Genomic DNA, 23313 nt, shown 5'->3' on the forward strand with positions numbered 1-23313 from the left:
GCTGCAAATCCCCAGAAACGGTTCCGGTTCAAAGGGGTGGTTACAACTGACAGAGCAGAAGAGATAAGAGGAGAGAGATAACAGAGAGGATTTCATGATTTATTGCATTTGTATCACGTTTATTTTCCACTTTTAATTTGGATACTGTCATTTGCCATCATCTTGTTTTATGTTTGCATATTTATTTCTTCTATACAAAAAAACAATATTTGTCACATGTTTTACACATTTCTATTAATCTACAATGTGTTGACTGCACAGCTTTTCCACTTTTAATTTGGAGTCATTTTAATCTAAAATGTACTGTATAACAATATATATGTATCGCCTTTTTTACATCCTGGTTCCTCTTTTCCTGTTTCCCTGTTATTCGTTTTTTTTTATAGGATCCACAAACAATCCTAATATGAGCAGTTTTTAAGTTAAAGAGCAACACAAATAATGTCGTTTTCATTAATTTGCATAGATAGGCCTATAAATGTTCATGATATAGCCTACCTTAAAGTATCTGTGTTCATTAAGCTATATGAACACAGATGCATATTTCCCCTCTGTGGGACGAAAAAGGGTATTTTGATTCTGATTCAAACAAAACGTAAAATAAAGAACTATTTTGAAGCATTTAAAACAATGAAAATAGTGACATCTGTTGACCAACCCATGGTAATGCATTTGAATGGTTTTATTAAATGCAATAGACCCCACATATACTTATTCTACATGGCCACATATTACATTATTATTACATTACATGTCACTAGTTAGACGCTTTTATCTCAGGGACACAACGACATGCTGACTGCAGTGGGGTTTGAACCTGTGCTCCCCTGAACCCAACACCAACGCACTAGCCCACTGCGCCACACATATGTCTTCTTCTTTTCTTTCTCACGCCGTTTTAAGCATAATGAGGCCCTTAACGTGGCAATATCACGTATATTTGAACGTACATAATAATTTAGGATTAATACATTTTCATACACGCACTGAAAGTACTTTTGTTGTTTGAAGTTTTTATTGGTCGTATTTTTAAGGCAGCAGTTCAGACAACAAAACCTTTTACAGATTGTGTTTATTTCCAGTCGTTCAGCTTCCTGTTGCAGTAGTGTGTGTAACGTGTTGCAGCAGTGTGTGTTGCAGCAGTGTGTGTTGCAGCAGTGTGTGTTGAACAGCAGTGTGTGTTGAACAGCAGTGTGTGTTGCAGTAGTGTGTGTTGAACAGCAGAGGTCCTCCTTCACCACCATATCGGAGTGCTGTTGATGTTGTGAAGGTGGAAGGTTTCATCCCACTGCTTCATCTGTAGTTTCTGGGTGGAAATTTCCACTCCCTTGACCAAAGGCCGTGAGGATGTTTGAGAGGCAACAGAAAGAAATATGAAGCATCCTCCCTCACTGAAACTTCCAGGCTTCGCAGGGTGGAGAAAATAAATGCTGTGGATTTAGTGGTTGTGTAAATACGGTCAATTTTAGAAATAACACTTTTCACTTTTAAACTGCAAACCACTTTGACTGAAACTTTTAAAAAAATACTGATTTTTAACTATTTGAAATGTTGTTGTTTTTATAGATGAAATGAATGTGAGGTTAAATGATCCCAGTTGTTCATTTTCAAATTTTAACTTTGTTTTATTCAAAATGAAAAAATAATGTACAGCGCCGGACGAGGCGGAAAACCCATTGGCTATTATGAAGCCTCCCGTTAATAAAGTTAACATTCACATTGTTGTAGAGAGCATAAGATTAATATACAAAATATAATATGAATGACATAGTGGTGGCATAAAGCAACAACAATAACATTTAAACAAAGGAAACATGATCTGTGTGGATTTGAGTGTGTGCTTGTTTGTGAGGGGGATACTGGTTTATACACCAGCATTGAAAGCTAAGCGATAGTCATGTTAAATGTCTTTGAGTGAAACAAAACAAAACATAAAAGGTAATACGACATGGATGCACGGATATCATATACAGAAAAAAGCAGTTTAAAAAGGTAGATAAAGGGTCTTTGAGGCGTTTTCTGTAACGTGTTATAGAGGGAAAGGGTTTAGTCACGTGGGAAAAGGCATTCCACAATTTGGCATCCCTAAATCCATTGACTGATACTTGACTCACAAGTTAAACAGTCCACAAAAAAGGGATGAGACCACGCTTGATGTCATTTTAATCTACGGATTCATGTAAGATTTCAAGAGAAGAAAAGTCAAGAGATAAACGAGATGATTCAATGTTGAGGAGCGTCTCTTCTAGTTTCAAGGTTTTCCACGGACGCATTCTCCCTTTCAACAACCTACTGTGTGTGTGTGTGTGTGTGTGTGTGTGTGTGTGTGTGTGTGTGTGTGTGTGTGTGTGTGTGTGGGTGTGTGTGTGTATGTGTGTGTATGTGTGTGTGAGAGTTTTCTTTTTGCAGTTTGTCTCCATGCAGTGTATCGTGTGTGTGTGTGTGTGTGTGTGTGTGTGTGTGTGTGTGTGTGTGTGTGTGCGTGTGTGTGTGCGTGTGCGTGTGGGTGTGTGTGTGTGTGTGTGTGTGAGAGTTTTCTTTTTGCAGTTTGTCTCCATGCAGTGTATCGTGTGTGTGTGTGTGTGTGTTCATATACAATATGTATATGGGACAACATGATACATTGTGTTCATGCAGAGGGCTTATGTGCACCTATGAGATGGAGAAACACATCACTGTGAGTCAACACGAGTTCGAGGTCAATGCTTTATCACCAGGAGTTGCTATGGAAACTACTCATTCTCATGTGCATGCCCTTCAAACATTCATTTCACTGGTTTATGAAATTTCGGTTTTTCTTCCAATCCCATTCGGTGAGAAATGAAGCGATACAGACGTTGAGCAATGGGATGCTTTGTTGGCAGAGTACCAAAGTAAAAGCCACAGTTTGTGTCTCCTTTTAACATGGAACTTATGTCAAATGTGACCTTTAGGGACAACAGTAAATAACACGGCTGGTAAACAATAAAAGGCACCACCCCTCCCATTGAGCTACACTGGTGTAAGAAGAGACAAAATAAACGTTAACATGCTTCTACAGTCTGTACTGACATAGGTTACTGCACCGCCTTAAGCATGCAATAAGTCACTATGCAGGAACAACAGTGCATACTTGTGTTTACTGTGTGTGGGGTGACTGTGGCCTTATTTCTATGAGGGTATTGAGCTTTAAAAGAAGAATGGAAATGGGGTTGATGATTTGACAGCAAAGTTAATAGAGGTCAAATGACTACATGCTGTGTTGCAGACTGTTTTCCAATAAAGTTGACGTCTATTTTCCTTTCCATTTTGGGTATTAAAGGTGTAAATCTTTCCTCTTGAATAGGGGGCTTCAACATGAGAGAAGTCAAAGTCAACTTTATTGAATGAATAGTCTATCCTTTCAAAATCACATGCACGCAAACCTATAACACACTACAGGAAAGGGGAATACCCCCAAAAGCTACTTTAATTGAGTGTAGTCAAAAACGTTTCCACTATATTCTGCATTGAATTCACATTTCAAAGGTACAACATATGAACATGTAATCTTTAATCTTTAAGTGAGGATGCAATATAGGAAACACATTCTAACTTTTCATAACAAAATTGTATTTTAAAAGTACAACAAATCCTGACACTATCTTTCAACATAACATTTCGTGGGCAACTTTGCCTTTAATCCCTTTAAAAGGTAGAGTAGGTAAGAATGGAGAAACCAGCTCGAGTGCGCTAGAATTTGAAACTACGCAGCCGATAAAAATCTGCCTCTTCCTTCAGACTTCCTCACAGAGCCCCTCCTCCAACACACGAACGCGCACATGACCAATGAGGGCACGAGATAAATTTGTGCCCAGATAGAAGGCTGACAGGCAGGTAGGCCATCCAGTTACTTTAGCCGGGCCGGCTCAGGTGATTGGTCGTGCTTTTTACAGCGCCACGGCTTCCACAGATGACATTTCTTTCTGGATTTTTTGTCAAACCATTTAATTTATTCATTGCTATCGGGATGTTAAGAGCATTCCATGGAATATAACAAAAAAGTGTTTCTGAAGGGGGGGGGGGGGGGGTTAGTGGAGCCTCGCAGCGGCGAAACCATGCCGCCCCAGTTGAGGCCCCCTCCAAGGTGAGGCCCCACGCAGTCTGCATGATCGGCCTGTAGGGAGGGACGGCCCTGACCCTACCTTTAATTTTAAGACGAGTAATAATAATAATAATGTGTTTAATTTATAACGCACTTCATATCTGAGTTCAGATCCCGAAGTGCTACAAGCATTTAGAATGGAACAAAATAAAAACAGTACACAACACGGTAGAATGAATAAAAAGTGTGTTGAGTGTGGGGTGAGCAATAAGTCACAGTGATGTCACATTTTAATACTTTATTTGACAAACAAAAAAATAATTTTTGGTTTTACAATTCAAACAAGGAAGTAAACTGAGAGGAGAACAACTGGTAAAAGGGTTGAAACAGCAAGAATCCACAACTAGATCAGCTTGACCGAGTTGATATCAAGAAAAGACCTGAATTGTATTATCACCTGTGTTTTCGTAGACTTTCACAAAATGGCTATTTATCTGTGAATACAAAACATACCGGTCATCTGGTTGTTACACAACAAGACGACCACAGGATGAATCACTGTGTTGTCACCGAGACAAACCGCAGTTAAAGACTTGTCTTTTACTAAAAGAGCTTTGGCAGTCGTGAGAGATCGTCTGTTACATTAGGAGGTGTTTTTTTTCCTTCAATAAAATATATTTATTGGAACAAACTCAACAACTACAGAAACAGAGAAAGCAAGCACTTTTCAAAATCACCAGAAACAGGAAGAGGATATATTATCATTCAAATAAAATGTCTTTACATTAAAAAAAAATAGAAGAGAAATTGGCATTACCCTTTAAACAGAGCATTTCAATATCCAGCCATAATCAAATACAGTTTTAAAACACAATGGATATCCATAATTTGAAAAATAAGACTGAAGCTTGCATGACAGTAAAGCGAGAGGATGCTTTGCAGAATATACAATAAACTTGTGGACTGAAATTCTTAAAATAAACGTAATATACATTCTGATAATATCCACACTTTCTGTGCTTTGACTCAAGGGCAGTTGTGCTCTGTCATTTTTAAACAATCGACTCACTTTAAAATAACTTGATTCAGATAATGCCCCTTTCTATTTCTTTAAAATATATTATATTCTGTGTCGTCTGCTAAAAATAAAAGGATATTCATCGCAAATGTTCTTTTTTTCTTTGAAACCAAATCAAAAACTCCAGGATGTTACTTAAATGACTTGAAGACATTTCTTGCTTTTTAGGGTGAAGGAATGCGTGGAATCGCTGCGAACAGAAGCGTACATGCTGCAGATTGGATCAGGAAAACAGGGATGAGTTGCAGCTGATAGTGGCACCTCGTCTCCTCAGAGGAACTGCTGGTAGAGCGACCTGGCTGACTCGCCAATGTTTTTCCGTTAATCTCTGTACTCGAAACGGTACATTTTCAGGAAGCGCCCGTGTTTCCTCTTCCTGTTCCTCTTCGTCAGCTGGCTCTCATTGGCCGGTGCACAAAAGCAACATCAACGACACTTGAGTCTTCACAAGATACGAACAAGAGCGAAAACCGGCCAGCTCCAGCTGTTTAAACCCCCCGAAACACTTCAGCGTAACCCAGGCCTGAGTGAGCAGAGACGGTCAAAGTAGTTCCAGTCTTTTTTTCTATTTGCTGTCGCAGCTTGTAAACGCCACTGTCTTCAGCTCATGACCACAAACCGCTACTCTGCTTTGTGGCAGTAAATGTCCTTCAGTGCTTTCAGCTCTTCAATCAGGGTCTTGTTTTGGTTTTCCAACACAGCCACGCGGTTTTCCAGACATTTGACATACTCTTTTTTTTTCCTGCGGCACTCTCTGGCTGCCTCCCTGGAGAGGAAAGAGGGGGAGAGATGTTTGATGAAAATGCAATTTAGTCCCCAGAAACAATGCAAGCTATGCAGAATGCAAGGGACTTCTATTGTTCAGCTGCTCCTGCTGTTATGTCTGTATTCTCCCAGACAACCTTGTGTTTATGTTAATGTTTATTTTATTATCTGTTCTTTTTAATGACTGATTTTAAATGCCTTTGTCTGAATGTCTTTCGTAAAGCACTTTGAATTGCCTTGTGTTGAAAGGTGCTATATAAATAAACTTGCCTTGCCTTATGTGCGTCAGTATTTCCCTCTATCAATCCTGAACGATCAATAAAACATTTGCACATCCATAAAAGCAGTTTGCTGCAGCTTTGACCTTTTGCAGTATTTCTGTCTTGTTGTTTTGGGAAACCACAGTCGAGACACTTTCACTATTGACCAGTGAAATCACTTTTATCCCAAAATGAGATTCCCTAATTGGAGAAATAACCTCTGACAGAGTGGCTGCAGGACAGGAAGTAAGACTCTTAAAGCCATAGAGAGGTGCAGGATTTTTTTTTACAACTAACGGTTACTTAATCTTGAACTCAACGGTTTTGTGAATGTGTTTTTGATTATACTCTGAAATGAGATCTATGGTTAACAAAAGCTTTTATCACTGTGGTCCTGCCTGACTCTCATCATACTGCTTCCCTGATGGCTATTGATATCGTCGTGGATTCATCTTCTTATTACAGACACATGCATTTCCAAACATTTGGTCTATATGCTGTAAAATGTATTATCTCTTCGATTTACACACGGCATCTATTGCCCGTCCTGGGAGAGGGATCCCTCCTCTGTTGCTCTCCCTGAGGTTTCTCCCATGTTCCCTTAAACTGTGGGTTTTCTCTGGAAGTGTTTCCTTTTACGATGTGAGGGTCTAAGGACAGAGGGTCTAAGGACAGAGGGTCTAAGGACAGAGGGTCTAAGGACAGAGGGTGTCGTATTGTCATACTGATATTCTGTACACACTGTGAAGACCACTGAGACAAATGTAACATGTGTGATATTGGGCTATATAAATAAACATTGATTGATTGATTTAGAGATTTTCGTACTTTGTTTATTTCTTAAAGATGTGTCTGGCTAAAATTGGGCTTCTATGTGTCTTAACAATTACGGATGCTAACAAGTGTCTAAATGAGACGCCGAACGTTAGCCACCTTTAGCTTATCGGAGGTGGCGTGAAGTCATGTGACCCGTGGTCGTATACCTGTGGATCTTATTTTTTGCAATTTTCCACAATCCAGCGGAACAATCCCATTGACTTTTCGCTAAGGGAACTTTTTTATTATAATTGTTTTATCTTTACTACTTTTTTATGCATGCTTCTTAGTTAACATTAAGCTGTCTTTGGCTCTTTTCTGCTGCAACAATGTAACGTTCCCCTCTGTGGGACTAATAAAGTTATTCTGATTCTGAACCTTCCGGATCATTCTACAAAAGCACATCATCCTCTATTAGCACTCTAAATACTCTTCCGTGTGATGAAGCCTCAGTGTCTGCATTTTTTAATAATAGTTTAATGAAGCTCATTTCTCTTCATCAGCAGCAGCTCCTACCTGTTTTTCATCAGGCGGACCTCCCTCTTGAGGGTGATGGCTTCAGTGTGCGGTGGGGGGGGGCTCTGCATGTTGTCGGGTGACGCAGCCATCATGATGCTGTGAGCCAGGCCCGAGTTTGGTGAACGCAGCTGATAGGCAGGGATGTCTCCTGTGGCAGCTGTCGGGAAAGATGCATGAAAACATTAACAACCTGCAGTCCAGTGACTTTCTGTTGCCCTTATTTCTGTTGAATAATAAAAAATAGAATTCACAAACTTTTATTTTTCTCAAATGTCTCAATTTTATTCAATATCTCTTTAAACACAGGATTCATTTTCAACTTTGAATGAAAGTTAACATGATTTATTTTCACCAGAGGTTGTTAGAAAGCAACTTCAGCCAAGAGCTCTTACCGTCCTGCCTGAACAGATTCATTTCCTGTGACAACAAAGTGTTCTCCCCTTCCCATTCTGCCCCTTCCCATTCTGCCCCTTCCCATTCTGCCCCTTCCCATTTTACCCCCTTCCCATTCTGCCCCTTCCCATTCTGCCCCTTCCCATTCTGCCCCTTCCCATTTCGCCAGGTATTTGCTCTCAAGACGTGACCTTTTTTGTTGAAAGAATGGTCTTCATTTGTGTCTTTGCCAGAGGTTATTATCATAAACAATATTGCCAAATGAACTGACAGAAAATGTGATTATTTTGTACGTTATCCAGCCTGTTACAAGGCTACAATTAAAAGCGTGAAGAAATAATAATGAAGAAATAAAAAGACAATGAAGAAGTGAAACCTTTGACTGAATCGTGACCTTAAACTGCAGTTCCTCTAATGTCCACAAGATGCTGGCTCCAAAAAAATAAAATTCCTCTTTTAAGGTACAGTATTATTCAGGTCCACATCTCTACACAGCACTGTTGGTTTTTAGCAGTACCTGTGTGCACTAATACATCCTGCTCTTGAATCACCTCATTTATGATCAAGGATTCATCTCAGCTGGTGTGTGTGCTGTTGACCTGTAGTTGAAAGTCAGAAACAGTGCTACTGACTCTTGAAAAAAGCTGCTTTCTGGATGTGGTTGACGAGCTGTTTTGAGTTGAGTCATCAAAAAAAATGACTCAACTGTGAACAGCTCTGCCTGCTGTGCCTCGACGAGTTCTCTGCTTCACTTTGTTCCTGAGAAGTTTCTCCCCCTCTCTCTTCTCCACACACACACACACACACACACACACACACACACACACACACACACACACACACACACACACACACACACACACACACACACACACACACACACACACACACACACACACACACACACACACACTAAGAAGTAGTCACAGCAGGTGTAAACTCACTCACACACACACACAAGCACACTCGCACGTCTCTCTCTCTCTCTCTCTGTCGTTGTGATAACAGAGTGACTTGCGCTGACGTCAGTGTGTGCGTCTCACTCGCCCGTTTTGCATTCTCTCTTCCCTGCCTGGCCTCGGTTCCAGGAAACTGGAGTGACGTCAAACCGACAACTATCATAACCCCCACCCCCCCCCTCTCTCTCTAGCCTTTCTGCCTGACAGCCGTCTCACAGAACAGCCTCTATGTATGTGTGAGTGAGTGTGTGTGTGTGTGTGTGTGTGTGTGTGTGTGTGTGTGTGTGTGTGTGTGTGTGTGTGTGTGTGTGTGTGTGTGTGTGTGTGTGTGTGTGTGTGTGTGTAACAGCGGGAAACACACCGACAGGAACATAGTTGAGCAAACTCACCAAACGCTTTTTCTTTTGATCGGCTTTTAGTTTCATTTCAAGGAAAACAGAACCCTAAACTGTCTATAGTGTTTGTCCTGTGGTGAAATAGGAAGGACAGAATCTTGTGGTGTGCAACATTTCACAATGCACTAAGTAAAAGTTTGAACATCATTTCAAATGTTGTGGAAAGGTTTTGCTCTTACACTGGGAAAAACGATCCAAATACCATAACAACATGTTCTTTTCACCGCTTGTTTGCTGGTTGTAACCCTAGAAAAACATCGCTGTGAAACCTGCATAACAATCTACAAGAAAAGTGACTTCAAGAAACCTGAATGAGAGTAACTTTACCTGACTCAGTCTCATCCCCAGTGACAGCCATCTCTTGTTTCCAATAATCCAGCCCAGCGGCAGCAGAACACCTCAGCACAGAAACTCTTCTATTCTACCTTTAACTACAACCTCTCGGTCTCCTCTCCTGCCTTTCCCCTCTCAGCTCTGCCTGTACCACCGCGGTCGCTCGTCAACTTTGCTGCACGATTACAATTACAGGCATTGACATCACAATGACATCATCGCTGCCTGCTGAAGTCAGTACAACACTCAGGATTAGAGTTCCTCCCCCACCCCTCCCCTTCGTGGATCAGACGGGCGAAACACAATGTGCGCCGGGCAGAGAGGGAGGAGGGAGGAAAGGAGGGGGTTGGTAGTGGAGTATTTTTAGCACTGAGTGACGCAACTAGAGAGACGCTCGACAAACAAGAGGATATTGTGTCCCAAGCGGCTGCCGTGCAAACTGTTGAGCACCGTGATTGGACTTTTTGTTGTTGAGTCTTAAGGAGGGACGACAGAGACATTAAAGATAATTACTTTAAAGACGTCACAACATGTCCACAAAAACAAGGTTTCAGCAAAACAGTTATTTAATAAAGCCTGTGTGAAGAGAGTATGTTTTTAATTAATGGGCTGAGAAGGTGTGGGAAATCTATCAGTTGGAACAACTAACATATATATTAAGACTTTAAACTGATTAATTGTTCTATTATTAAACGTTCAGGCTCTGCTATTACTGTATATTATATAAAAGGAAGTGATCAAAATGTCCCCACACCTTCTGAATCATCCCAGTATCACAACTCTCCCCCTTCCCCCCCCCCTTTCATTTTTTAAAATTATTATTATTTTATATATTTTTTTTTTTCATCAATATTTCTTAGTTTTTTGTTGTTGATTTTTTGCATTTTCTTGTATCTTAATTGGAGTTTTTTTCTTCTTTCTATGTATAAACTGTGTTGATATAGTTGTAGTAAAAATGGGACACAGTAAGCAAAATGAAAATGTTTCCAAAACGTGCGTAAAAACAGAAAATATATATGTTCTGTTTAAACCAGCGTTGACTGATGGGTTTGGCTGGGAAAGTCTCTGCCACACAGGAAGTGATGCGCTTTATATTTCCGATAACTCCAATAGTTTTATTGATATTACCTCAGCTCCAGACCTCAGATGAACTCTTACAGGATTTGTGGCAAATCACAGTGGAGCCAAACAAAGTTACACTGGTCTAAACACTGAAAAAAACGGAATCGTTGACTTTAATTAAATGTATTATGTCAACAGATTTCACATAACTGTATAAGGTTAGTTGAAAGCAATAATATCAAGTTGAACCTAATATTTTTTATTCAAACTTGATATTATTGCTTTCAACTGACCTAAAACAGTTATGTGAAATCTGTTGACATAATACATTTCATTAAAGTCAACACTTCAGTTTCTTTCTTTCTTTGGTACCCAGACAGATTTCTAGAAAGCTGGCAGAGCAAAACCACTAATGGCGCATTTCCACTGCAGCGGGTAGCCCCGTTTAAGCGTCCTTAAATCGTCCTCAAGCGGCCAGGCCAGTTTTTGGTGGCCTTTCCATATAGCGTAGCACCGGCTAGCGGGTACTTTCCCCCTCTTTTTCCGGCCCCATAAAATCGTGGTTCTATCAGGCCAGGCCTGAACTAGTGACGTCAACACTCTCGACTGCTGATTGGTCAGAGAGAATCGTCACAAGATCGCGCGCAAGATCATCCCTAGCGTCGCATATATATCTAGAAGCAAGCTTGCAGCATTTTTATACACAGCATTTTTGTAAACGGAGGAGCTACAAAAATAGCAACGTCAAAGAAAAGCACACCGTGGTCGACCGAGGAGGTGACGACGTTCCTACATCTCATTGGGGATGATAAAATCCAGCGGGAGCTCGACGGAACAACTCGAAATGTGAAGGAAAAAAAAAGCTGATCGCCCCGCCTACACTGCGTTGCTACCCCAGGTCCTAAACTGTAATGGAAATGCGCCACGGCCTCGGACGGCCAGCGAGGCAGCCCGAGGCCTGAGCGAGGACGCGTAAACGGGGCTACCCCGCTGCAGTGGAAATGTGCCATAATTCACAAATCCTGTTAATGCTGGTTTTTGGATTTCAAATACTATACTATAGGAGAGACCAAAGCATTTGTTCTTTGAGTGTTGTAGAATAAGTGCTAGGGTCAAATGTAATATACTGAAATAGAGACGTGTCAGCTCACTTCTGACTTTTATTATCGATACGGCACACTTATCTTTTAAGTCATTTCCAATCTACTTGAATTCCAGTATTTTATTTTTCAGTATTCAGTGAGCTGAAATTATATCCACGATGACAAGGTCTTTGTGTTTATGTAAATGTAAATGTTTTATCCTTATCCAGATACATGTTCAAGGATATGTCACTATGAAAGCTAGAAAGTCTCAACAACAGGGGTTAAATGTTAGAGAAACCATACCAAACCACAAAAGGGACAGATAGAAACCCTATCAAAGCCTAGTTTCTTGTCAAATGAAGACACCTTAAGAACACCTGTTATTAGAAAATAGTTGGTGCTAGGATAAAGTCAACCAGTATACTGTGTCATAATAATATTCCTACTCATACGGACATTATTAAAGAGTGAACAAAGAGTGTGTTCTGCCTTGCTGTTAATGTGCTGGCCCCCATGGTTGTGAGTGTCGCCAGTACATCATGTTTGACACAATCCCTCATTTTTCTCTTGGTGTTAATCCCATGGTTTCAATTGAGGATTATCATGTTCAATTGGATTCACACAGATTTTCATTTCGGCCTCTATCTTTCCCATGTCAGCGCAGGGATACATGTTATTCCTCATGGAAGTAATCAGGTTCCTTCCATGTTCCACAATGCAGTTCTTGAGGTGTATATTATTATTAGTCAATTTATTGAACATGTTAGAACAAATAATTATAACAAAGAGAAGCAAAATAAAAAAAACGTTCAAGGTATACAAAAAAATAATTCTCAGATAGTTTCTGTCATGTTCAAAAGGGGCAAGAAGAAGCTTAACAATGTTTCTGGTCCTACCGGTGTCTGTCTTCCCATTTCGCCACTTCCCGTTTTGCTCCTTCCCAATTTGCCCCTAAATTATTCCCATCTCGCCCCTTCCCAATTTGCCCCTAAATTATTCCCATCTCGCCCCTTCCCAATTCGCCCCCTTGCCACTTCGCCCCTTTCCCATCTCGCCCCTTCCCAATTCGCCCCTAAATGATTCCCATCTGGCCCCTTCCCAATTCGCCCCCTTGCCACTTCGCCCCTTTCCCATCTCACCCCTTCCCAATTCGCCCCTAAATGATTCCCAATTCGCCCCCTTGCCACTTCGCCCCTTTCCCATCTCACCTCTTCCCAATTCACCCCTAAATTATTCCCATCTCGCCCCTTCCCAATTCGCCCCCTTGCCACTTCGCCCCTTTCCCATCTCACCCCTTCCCAATTTGCCCCTAAATTATTCCCATCTCGCGCCTTCCCAATTCACCCCCTTGCCACTTCTCCCCTTTCCCATCTCACCCCTTCCCAATTCGCCCCTAAATTATTCCTAATTCGCCCCCTTGCCACTTCGCCCCTTTCCCATCTCACCTCTTCCCAATTCGCCCCTAAATTATTCCCATCTCGCCCCTTCCCAATTCGCCCCCCTTGCCACTTCGCCCCTTTCCCATCTCGCCCCTTCCCAATTCGCCCCTAAATTATTCCCATCTCGCCCCTTTCCAATTCGCCCCCTTGCCACTTCGCCCCTTTCCCATCTCACCACTTCCCAATTTGCCCCTAAATGATTCCCAATTCGCCCCCCCTTGCCACTTCGCCCCTTTCCCATCTCACCTCTTCCCAATTTGCCCCTAAATTATTCCCATCTCGCCCCTTCCCAATTCGCCCCCTTGCCACTTCGCCCCTTTCCCATCTCACCTCTTCCCAATTTGCCCCTAAATTATTCCCATCTCGCCCCTTCCCAATTCGCCCCCTTGCCACTTCGCCCCTTTCCCATCTCACCCCTTCCCAATTTGACCCTAGGGAATAAACCGGTCCTACCCCATCTAGCGTGAATTTTTCTTAAAAATTAAATATTAGGTCATCGTCATCAGCATCCGTGATATTGGATTCATTGTTTTAAACAAATGCTTTTTTTGTACAAAACAACCAGAAATAAATCACGTTTATAATGACAAGAAATAGCAAGCGTGAGTTCGCAGGTCCTGCTCATGACCTATGACATTTTAAATCATCTGAGTCCTACCTTGGAGGAGCATCTGTCCTCCCTGGATGAAGATCTGCTGTTGGGCGTCTCCGGCTGGATAGGAGCTACCCACCGTCAGGGTCTGGGCCCCCCCCCCCTGAAGGGCCTCTACTCCGGGGTTCAACTGGATGGCTCTCCCCTGAGAGATCGCAACTGTGTGGGGTCAGAGGTCAGTGATTACTAAACTGCAGTCAGAGATGGGAAGTAGTGGAGTACAAATACTTTGTTACTGTCCTTAAGTACATCTTTCTGGTATCAGTACTTTACTCCACTACTTATTTTTCTGACGACTTTTTACTTTTACTTCTTACATGTTGAACACAAATACCTGTACTTTCTACTTATTACATTTTCCAAACAGGCTGGTTCCTTTAGTTTGAATGTGTGTTTGGTGGCGTGATCATTATTATTTAGAGTCATTGCGTGCCTATTGATTTGAACACGATCCGTGTATCCATCATTTCCTGGGCTGAAGTCGAATAGTCCATTTAGCTTAGGAACCTTCCTAACGGAGTGAAATTACCCAGACGTCCCTCAGTGGCAGCCGTGATAAGTGCTGTTCGAATTCTAGATGATAGGAAAGGAGGTTTCAAACTTCCTTTATAACCTCCTTTAGCTTAGGAACCACTGGACCTCCCTTGACGAAAGGAGAGGAGAAAGTGCTGCCCCACAATGCCTTGCGGCCGCATCATTTGCCGCCACACAACAGTCGGTCGTTCACGAAAACAACCGATTATGACCGAGAAATGATATCATGAAAGTTACGGTGCTTATTAAGCATTTTAAAACTTATGTGGTAAGTTGCCAAAGTGCTTTGTTTTGAATGTTCATCAGTATTATAATCAAAAAGAGAAATATGAACGTTTATTTATGACACGAAATGATCAAATAAAGTCAACATCTCACAGTCTTTACTGAGCTGTGTGGGGTTTGTTCAACTTTTAAAAGATGTTTGAATGGTGATATACACAGTGATAGATGTTAAGGACTAACGTTTATAATAAATAGTATTTGTATTGATTTTAAGATATTTTCATAGTTCATACAATCATACGTATTGGGATCATTTGTATTAATGTGGACCGGAGGGAGAGGGTGACGAGCATAAGTTTCACTTTCCTTTTTTATTTAAATTCCAACTTTGGTCCTGAAGAATATGTTTCTCTGTTGTCCCCGTTCATAAAGCATAAAGCAACAGCATCAGAGCACGGTGCAGAGTCTCTAGATGAGTTTACAGTAGTCCCTCGTTCTTATTAAACATCCATGTTGTAGTCCGCCGTATAGAAAACTGTAGTTTCCATGGTTACCCCACAGCAGCAGACGCACATTCATGACGTCCGCTGGCGCATCATAAACACGTCGGATAGTGAAAGTGCATTCGGATTCTCTAAAGTACCGCAGTCTCTTCTCCTACGTCCTTTTGAATTCTCCTATCGACTATCCCTTAACCCCGTGACGTTTCACTCAGAGGTCAAGGAAAAGGAGATAGGGATAGACGATAGGAGCTGATTTTTGGAACCCTGGTCTTCTCTAAAGAGGGACCAATGGAAACGTTGTCATGTTGCCGTTGTTCAGCATGGAAACATTCATTAGCTAACAATGACATTGTTGTTCTATTAATATAAAGGGAGGTCAGGTACTCTTTAAAACAGCTGCTAGTTATGGGTACTTTTTACTTAAGTACATTTAGAAGCCCATACTTCTTTACTTTTACTTGAGTAAAGAAGTTTAGTCAGTACTTCTACTTTTACCAGAGTATTTTATAAGCCAGCAGTAATATACTTTATGAGAGAAATAAATCACAACTCTGATGGAGAATTGAAGCAGGACATATTTCGTCTCCAGGCTTAAAAATGTGTTCCTGCTCAGGGCAAGTGCAGCAAATAAAATGGATTATTTTTCTGTCCTGATTAACACAACAGGGCTTTTGGAATATGCTGGAGCTTGGATTTGTGCTTGTGGTTGTTATGCATGTTCACCATGGCAACAGCACCAAGGCTGATTACTTTTGTATTCGGAGCCATTTAGTGAACTGATTAAAAACCTGCGATTTAGCCGAAGGCCTCGTCTACCTTGCTACTTTTTACAGGAAATTAAATATTTACATGGTGACACTGACCTGATGCTGGGTCACGGGGACCCTGTAATATTGCTATTGTGACATGTCTCCATGCTTTAATGTTCAAAAAGCTCTTTATTTTTCTCATACTGCCTGTGCTGCAGCACCTCTTTTCACCCTCTGTCTGAAACCAGAGCCCAGTCTGCTCTGATTGGTTAGCTGGCCTGCTCTGTTGTGATTGATCAACCGCTTAGAGATGTCCCGCCCCTTAGTCTATCACGTACAATGTGTTGGAGCGCTAGCCATGTTATTAATTATGTCAGTATGTTCTGACAGTAAACAAAGGAGTCCAGGGAGGGGGGGGGGGGGGTGTGGGAGAGAAACATAGGGATTTTAGCCTTTCCAGACCATTTACATGCACACAAACCTATTTAACAGACTACAGGAAAGGAAAACCCCTAAAAATAATAATACGGCCTCATTAAGTGTTTTTATCAATCTGTAAATTATATGATACTTGGATTATTATCTGGGAAGGGAGGAGTAGTATTGATTTTATGTAGTTTTTTGTTCTTGGTTGTGAAGCGCCTTTTCTGTAAAGTGCTATATGAATGAAGTTTGATTGACTGGTACTGACTATACTGTCCTGAGCTGGTCTGGTAGATGGAGGTGGGCACTGTTGCTTCGGCAGCAGAGACCACCACCTCCTCCTCCTCCATCTTCTCCTCTTCGATTTTAGCAACGGCCGGTGAATCCGATGAAAGCTCATTCAGTATTTTTCTGCAAGAGAAGAGAGGTCAAATGAAGTGAGTCCACAGAGACAGTTCAACATTATCAAGACGTAACTCTTCACACACTTTGTGCTTTTTCATCATTATGTTGACGTCTCTCACCGATAAGACGGACGCCTGGAGAGAAGCACCCGCCTCTTCTGAGTGTCTGTTTCTGATTGGTCGGGCTCCAGCTCTGCTACACTGGCAATCTGAAACATAAAAACACGCAGAATTTAAAAGTAGTCCAATATAGTTTAGGAATTTTGGCAACCTCTCTGGTGATTTATGCTATCACTGAAGTGTTGCTTTCCCACACAGACGTTTGTGAGTAAACTGGGATGTATTTATCATAAGAAATGACGTCAAAGAAACAATTCTCAACAGAGTCTTTGCAGCTCATGTCAAAGTGACCCAAAGGGTATTGTTGGAACAATAACAAGCATGCATTTGGAAATGATTACTTGTCATGAATCAGTAAGCTTTTATGACTCACACTGGTGCGTAGTTGTTGTGCGTTATCAACACAAAGGCTGCTTTGGCCCTGCTAAACGACAATGTCTGTGCCAAACAAAGGAGGAGTCTGATGGATGCCAGGATAAATACATGCTTTTATTGATAATTATGGGAGTGGAAGTTAAGCATATGGTTGTCAGGTTTACCATCGCAAAGCAGAAGTTGATAAAAGAAGCAAAATGAGATTAATTGTGTCATGTTTCCAACTATTTTTTGCCTGGGAATCCGCCTCCAAATGTTGAAAGCAAATAATAAACTGGTTTAACACTACTGAGTCAGTGACACAGGGTATTCATTTCTATGACAATTTAAATATCACTGTGAAATATCAGCCAATACCACAGTTAAATGGAACTTGTTATTGATGAAACTCACTGATATGAGCTACAGAGTAATTGGAAATCAGTCAACAAAACCACTTTGATGTTGACGTCTGCATTTTCACTTAGTTCACAGCTTTGATCTGCCTTGTGACCTATTTACATAGATACTCTTTTCATGAAACGACAGAGTATCCTGTGCTCTGCAAATCAAGATGCACATGTGAGAAAATCTGCTGCTACATGGTCACAGATTTTGGGGCAGTGTAGGAACAGTGTAAGGTGTTGACCCCATTTCTACTAGGTTTGCTGTCGCAATTTCTACGCTACTTCAGATCAGAAATCGCACTTGCACTACTCTTCCCGATTGGACTGTTTTTCGCCTGTCTTTTCGCAAAAAAAGGTGAAACAAGCAGAAGTGGAGCAGTATTGTTTTAGTGCGTCTGCCTGTCTATACCCGCAACAGGGAAAAAAAAATCATTTCGCATCCAAAAACTATTTTTTTCAAGTGCTGGAAATACTGAAACACCTCCACATTGTTTAGTAGAACAATCTCATAGTGACTTTTGTTCAGTGTTACCCAGTTTCTCCTGCCCAGAAGCAACATCTCCTGAAGGTTAGACTGAGGAGCTTAAACCTCATACACATCAACAATCCTATTAACACATACTCTGCATAACTGGTATGTAAATACTCATTCACTATCACACTCACTTTGACATCACAACTTCCATTTTTGTAGACAACTGTTCTTAAATAAAACTCAAGACATTAACATGAGGACTTCCCATGTCTTTGTTCTTTAGCTTCAGACATGATGTGACAGGCTTGAGACTCAAAGGGATAGTTTGGATGTTTTAAAGTGGGGTCGTATAAGGTACTTATCCATTGTTCGTGTATAACCCATTGTGGATGGAGGTTGGCATGCCCTTCATTTCAAGAAACAAAGTCCTAACTAGTCCTTTAATGGCGCGTTTCCACTGCAGCGCGGAGCTCGCTTTAAGCATGCTGAGCCGTGCTGGACCCGTTTTTGGTTGCGTTTCCACTTGGCCTAGTACCGGCTAGCGGGTCCTAATTCACAGATTTCTGGCCCCATAAAATTGTGGTTCTAGGGCCAGGAACAACCAGGCTGAGTCGGGCTGAGCATGCTAAACTAGAGAAAGAATCACTGGCAAGGGGGCTACAACTACAACAAGATGAACATATTTGACCGTGATTTAATTGTAATACACGTTTCAAAATGATGCCGAAGTAACAACATACTGATACCGATTAGTAAAAACCATGAATTAGTGCTTTGACAAGTCTGCAGACAGACAGGCTGGCGAAAAACCTTTTAAAATGCGCGTTGTCTAAATGGAGTTTGGCTAAGCCAGTGCTTCTCAAACTTTTTTCTGTCATGTACCCCCTTTGAAACATTTTCTCAGCCAAGTACCCCCTGACCGACCCCGAAAATGTTTGATCGAAAAAGCCTATACAAATAATTCCAATATAGTGATGTTCCCTCAGTGTGTGATGTATTCACTCCTTTACAACAAACTAAGGATATTTTCATTTTATGCATGAAAAAATAAAAAAGGACTTTTTCAACTGAAGTAATATCTGTTTAACAAACCAATGAACAAAATGATATATTATGCAAAACTATAAAATACAATACACCAATTTGACATGTTTATATGAGGACCCTCTTGGTGGTTCTAGGAATATTTTATATAAAATTGTGTTTTCTATTTAACTTCTTGTACTAAGATTATTTTTGTAATCATGCATGGTATTTTTTTAATTAACTTTTTTTTTTAAATCTCACGTACCCCCTGCAGTACCCCTAGGGGTCCGCGTACCCCCATTTGAGAATCACTGGGCTAAGCTAACATTGTATATGCTCCGACCGTCCACACTCACAACAACGGCCCACAGACAGTCTGTGGTTTGTACTTGTTTAACTTTTGTCTAGTTTCTGAACAGGTATGAGGAGCTGTGAGCTTGAGTGCTAACAGCTAACGGCTGTGTTGTTTTTCTGGGGTTCTCATTGAAGATGACGTCACGGCTCCGCCTACACTGCGTTACTATAGATACTACCCCAGTTCCTAAACTGTAATGGAAATGCGCCATAAAGTGAGCCAGTCCTAACGAGGCCTAGCCATACCAAGCGAGGCCGAGCGAGGCCGTGTAGTAGAAATGCGCCATAAAAGACAAAAGCCACGTTAATGAACTCAATAAAGGTTTTTAGTTCTGGGAGCTGAAGTGTAGTTTTTGTCAATGGAGTCTGGTGGCTTTGAAGGGAGATTACATGTATACTGTATAATGGGTTCAGTTCCATGTAGATTAAAGTAGATTTGGCGTGAATGACTTGAGACTCATCTTGATTGTTGTCAAATCCTTTCAAATAAAATACTTGAGACTTGAGAAATATCCAGAACATGTCCTCGATGACTTGATTCTTGATTTCCTGTGTGCGATTTGCTTGCATGACCACCATACAATTGTTTTGTACATATATCTACTAGCCTCTTATGCTGGACTGGAATCAACACTCATTTGTTGTGAGCCCGTTTTGGAGGACGGTGCCCCATGGTACTGGACTAATTGCTGTGAACATATTCATGTAATGTATTGCCTCTGATTACCTATATATTGTTTGTTATGTTTTTGTTGTAATGTGTCAACAACTTAAAAATAAAGTATGAAAAAATATATAATAATTTGAAGCTGGTCCAGATCATGGCCGATGCGTCTGATGCTCTCACCTGGACGGTCTGGACGGGTGGGGCCTGTATGACGGAGGTCTGAGGGGCCTGGATCACCCCGTGGACCTGAAGCATCTGACCGTCACACAGCTGGACCACCGTCACTCCTGGAGACCCTCCTTCCACCGACACCTGGAGGCACAAACCCAGACCATCACGCTTTAAAAAAACAAAGACGTCAAAACTATATTACCGCAATAACATTATGTGGTGTAAAAGTACAGAACTTCATCTTCAGTCAAAACATTATAGTAATGTTGTATCATAAGCTAAACATGATATGCTGAACTTATTTTACACACATTTTCCATGAACATCCAAGTGTGTTGTTTTAATGTTGTTTTTTTAATAAATGTTTGCATGTAAAGTGTCTTTGAGTACCCTAAAAAGTGCTCTATAGATGAAAATGTATAAAGTGAGAAGACACTGACGCCCTGCAGGACCTTCTCCCTTCTCTGTAAATGAAATGTACTTTGTCTACCTGAGCAGGATCTGCAGAAGAGGAACTGTCGTCACTGTGGTTCTCCTCTCCATCGGAGTCCTTCAAACTGCCGTCCAACTGAGGAGAAACTGAGGCGTCCATAGTCCCTCACCTATAGACAAACTGACAGAAAAACACATTCCTAATGTTGTCTTTTCAGAGATCAACCCAGAATCAGAATTTCTGTATTAGTCCTACAGCAGGGACATATATAGTGTTACAGCAAAAGTGGCATAGCAGGTAAAAAAAGGCAAGCAATAGCAATATAAAAGCAGACATTGGTATCAAATAAAACAAATAAAGACAAATATGTACATAACCATGGCAACAAAAATGTGTAGCAGCAAATTAAGTAAACTGAGTGATATAAATAGCATATTAAAGTATAGGGACATACAAAATACGTTTGGGGACATTTATGAAACAAATGTATTATTTACATAAAGTGATTAAAGCACTGTACAATTACAAACAAGTGTTTATATTGCATATAAATGGTTTTCTAGTCTTTGTTTTCTGAGCCACCTCAAAGTAGTTATTTCATCAGTTCGTCTGTTTCATTGATATTGCATGTAAGGTTTCAATTGTGTTTCCAACAAGTCAAGAACCAAAGTTCAGTGGAATTTAAAGTAAAAAAAATGTGGTCATTTCCCAGAGTCTGATTCTAAAACATTATTAAAAAACACAATAATAATATATGTTAATTGAGATCTTTCCATGAACTATGTTGTCAGAATAGCTGAACACAATGAGGACACTTTCAATTCAGTCCAATAGACTCCAGGGTTTGCTTGTGAGTCAAATAAATCTGAATGAAGATCTCTGTTGGCACCGATTGTCTATTCAGTGTGTGACAAATCCATTCCTCATGCTCATTTTGTGTGGCAGGCACCCGGAGGGGCTGGCAGACTAAAATAACGTTACACACTCGAGTGATGAGAGGGAGAAGGGATCAAATGGTTTTACGTGTTTGAATGTACACATAGTTTATATACTGACTTAGTTTTAATGGTATAGGTCACAAAGACCGATGTCAACACCAACTTCACAAAAACCAGGAGGTCGTAGTCCAACTATTTCCAAAATGAACACATGTGGGGCCCTTATTTTGAACCACAGGGCTTGATAAAGGTTTGTTCTAACGCTTTCTCAAAATAATGTTGTCTACTATCCGGAACTAAGAGAGCGAAATATGATAATGCAAATATGTAATCAAAGAGATTACAAATTAGAACAAGAACAAGAAGAAGGCATTCTTTATTTATCTCCAATAGAGGAAAGTCAGGGGATTCATAAAGTATGCCTTATAAAGTAAAAAATAAAGCAAAATCTGTGGTAACTCATGGTAAAGTTACCTAAATATAATGTTGGATGGTTGAATCAATGACAAATATTCGTATATTTGAAAGGTTTTCCCTTTTATTTTGTGTCAAAAAATAATACATCTGTAAAATAAATGTAGTTGAGTAGTAAACGTTTTTAAAGTTTCCACTTCTTTTTTTACGGTTTTAGCATATAATGTGACACTGTATATAATTTTATTGACACTATTTAGACACAACCAAAGTTATATCTAAAACGAATTTGGAACAAAATTCGTTGATAAATATTTTTATTTTGAAAAGGCAACTTCCGGTCTCCATCTTCTTTTTCTCTAACTTGACGCGTCTCTGTAAACTTGAACAGAAAGGAAACAGCCTGAGAAAATGTTTTTAACTCCGTGTTGACTCGCTGATTCATGTTGTTAAAGTACAGTTTTAATGCAAAGTGTGGCCTCTTAGACGTGTTTGCACATAGAATCTTCTCGAGAGGCGGTGAGAGAAATTGTGACAGCTTTGCAGTGACTTACCGAATAATACGTAGTTTGACTCGTCACTACAGTAATGACAGCCCTGCTCACGTCAGCGCTGATGATGCTGTGCTCAAAATGTCGACCAACGGCTCACTTTATCGTCAAAGAGTGGCGAGGTGCCTCAAGATTAATCACTCCCGCCTACTTCCACGTTCGTTATGCACTTCGTTAACAACAAGCGAAATAATTGTCTTCCTTGTATTTTTAATTGTCAACAGAAATGATTTTACAGCAAAGTAGCACATCGTTTTTCAGTGTATTGGAATATATTGAAATAAATTGATTTAACGAAGATTTTGTACTCGGTTTTGGACCTAACATGATTGTTTACAGAGTTATGAGTAGCCTACCTATATAAAGTTAGACTGCAAAATGGATGATTATCAGTAAAACGAAGGATATTTTTGTAATCTGTAACGGGAGAACGTAAGGCAAGGTAAGGCACGTTTATTTATGTAGCACATTTTAACACAATTTATGAATTTATTGAATTTATGAATCCCTTTTTTACAGTCTATGATCCCTTTATGGTCAAAGAGTAGCGAGGTGTAGTGAGATTATTCACTCCCACCCTACTTCCGTGTTAGTTCGCATTGCTCTTCGTTAACAACCATAACAAAAAACTGTACCTCGCAGTTGCACAAATGTATTATTATCAGTAAAAGTTAAGGATATTTTAGTAAACTGTAGAAGAACACATAAGGCAAATCAAGCCACTTTTATTTATAAAGCACATTTCA

At 40.5% G+C, this 23313-nt stretch overlaps 1 protein-coding gene across 2 annotated transcripts; it reads right to left on the minus strand.

Moving 5' to 3' along the window:
- Window positions 1–4346: 4346 nt before the first annotated feature.
- On the minus strand, window positions 4347–22632 carry crema (cAMP responsive element modulator a). 2 transcript variants are annotated; one of them, XM_034208476.1, is made up of 8 exons: window positions 22571–22632; window positions 20722–20844; window positions 20241–20372; window positions 16778–16866; window positions 16522–16664; window positions 13826–13978; window positions 7499–7658; window positions 4347–5907 (listed from the first exon to the last, which is right to left on the minus strand). In XM_034208476.1, exons 2-8 carry the CDS (start codon window positions 20821–20823, stop codon window positions 5763–5765), a joined length of 924 nt encoding a protein of 307 aa, XP_034064367.1. In that variant the 5' UTR covers window positions 20824–20844; window positions 22571–22632; the 3' UTR covers window positions 4347–5762. The 2 variants fall into 2 exon arrangements, with proteins under 2 accessions (XP_034064367.1, XP_034064368.1); XM_034208477.1 differs by lacking the exons at window positions 13826–13978; window positions 16522–16664; window positions 16778–16866; ... (1 more) ...; window positions 20722–20844; window positions 22571–22632 and adding an exon at window positions 9576–9984 and having other exon boundaries at window positions 5628–5907.
- Between the last annotated feature and the right edge of the window lie 681 nt (window positions 22633–23313).

This window comes from Gymnodraco acuticeps, unplaced genomic scaffold, assembly GCF_902827175.1.
Source record: "Gymnodraco acuticeps unplaced genomic scaffold, fGymAcu1.1, whole genome shotgun sequence".
In the NCBI taxonomy this organism is placed as follows: Eukaryota; Metazoa; Chordata; class Actinopteri; order Perciformes; family Bathydraconidae; genus Gymnodraco; species Gymnodraco acuticeps.

Excerpts from the sequence above, each read along its gene's own strand:
- crema (XM_034208476.1), bottom strand. The coding sequence starts at position 20,823 with ATGGACGCCTCAGTTTCTCCTCAGTTGGACGGCAGTTTGAAGGACTCC. Across the intron at positions 7,659-13,825 it reads AGGACAGATGCTCCTCCAAG|CTGCCACAGGAGACATCCCT; the intron begins GTAGGACTCAGA and ends CTTTCCCGACAG. Across the intron at positions 5,908-7,498 it reads GTCCGCCTGATGAAAAACAG|GGAGGCAGCCAGAGAGTGCC; the intron begins GTAGGAGCTGCT and ends TTTCCTCTCCAG.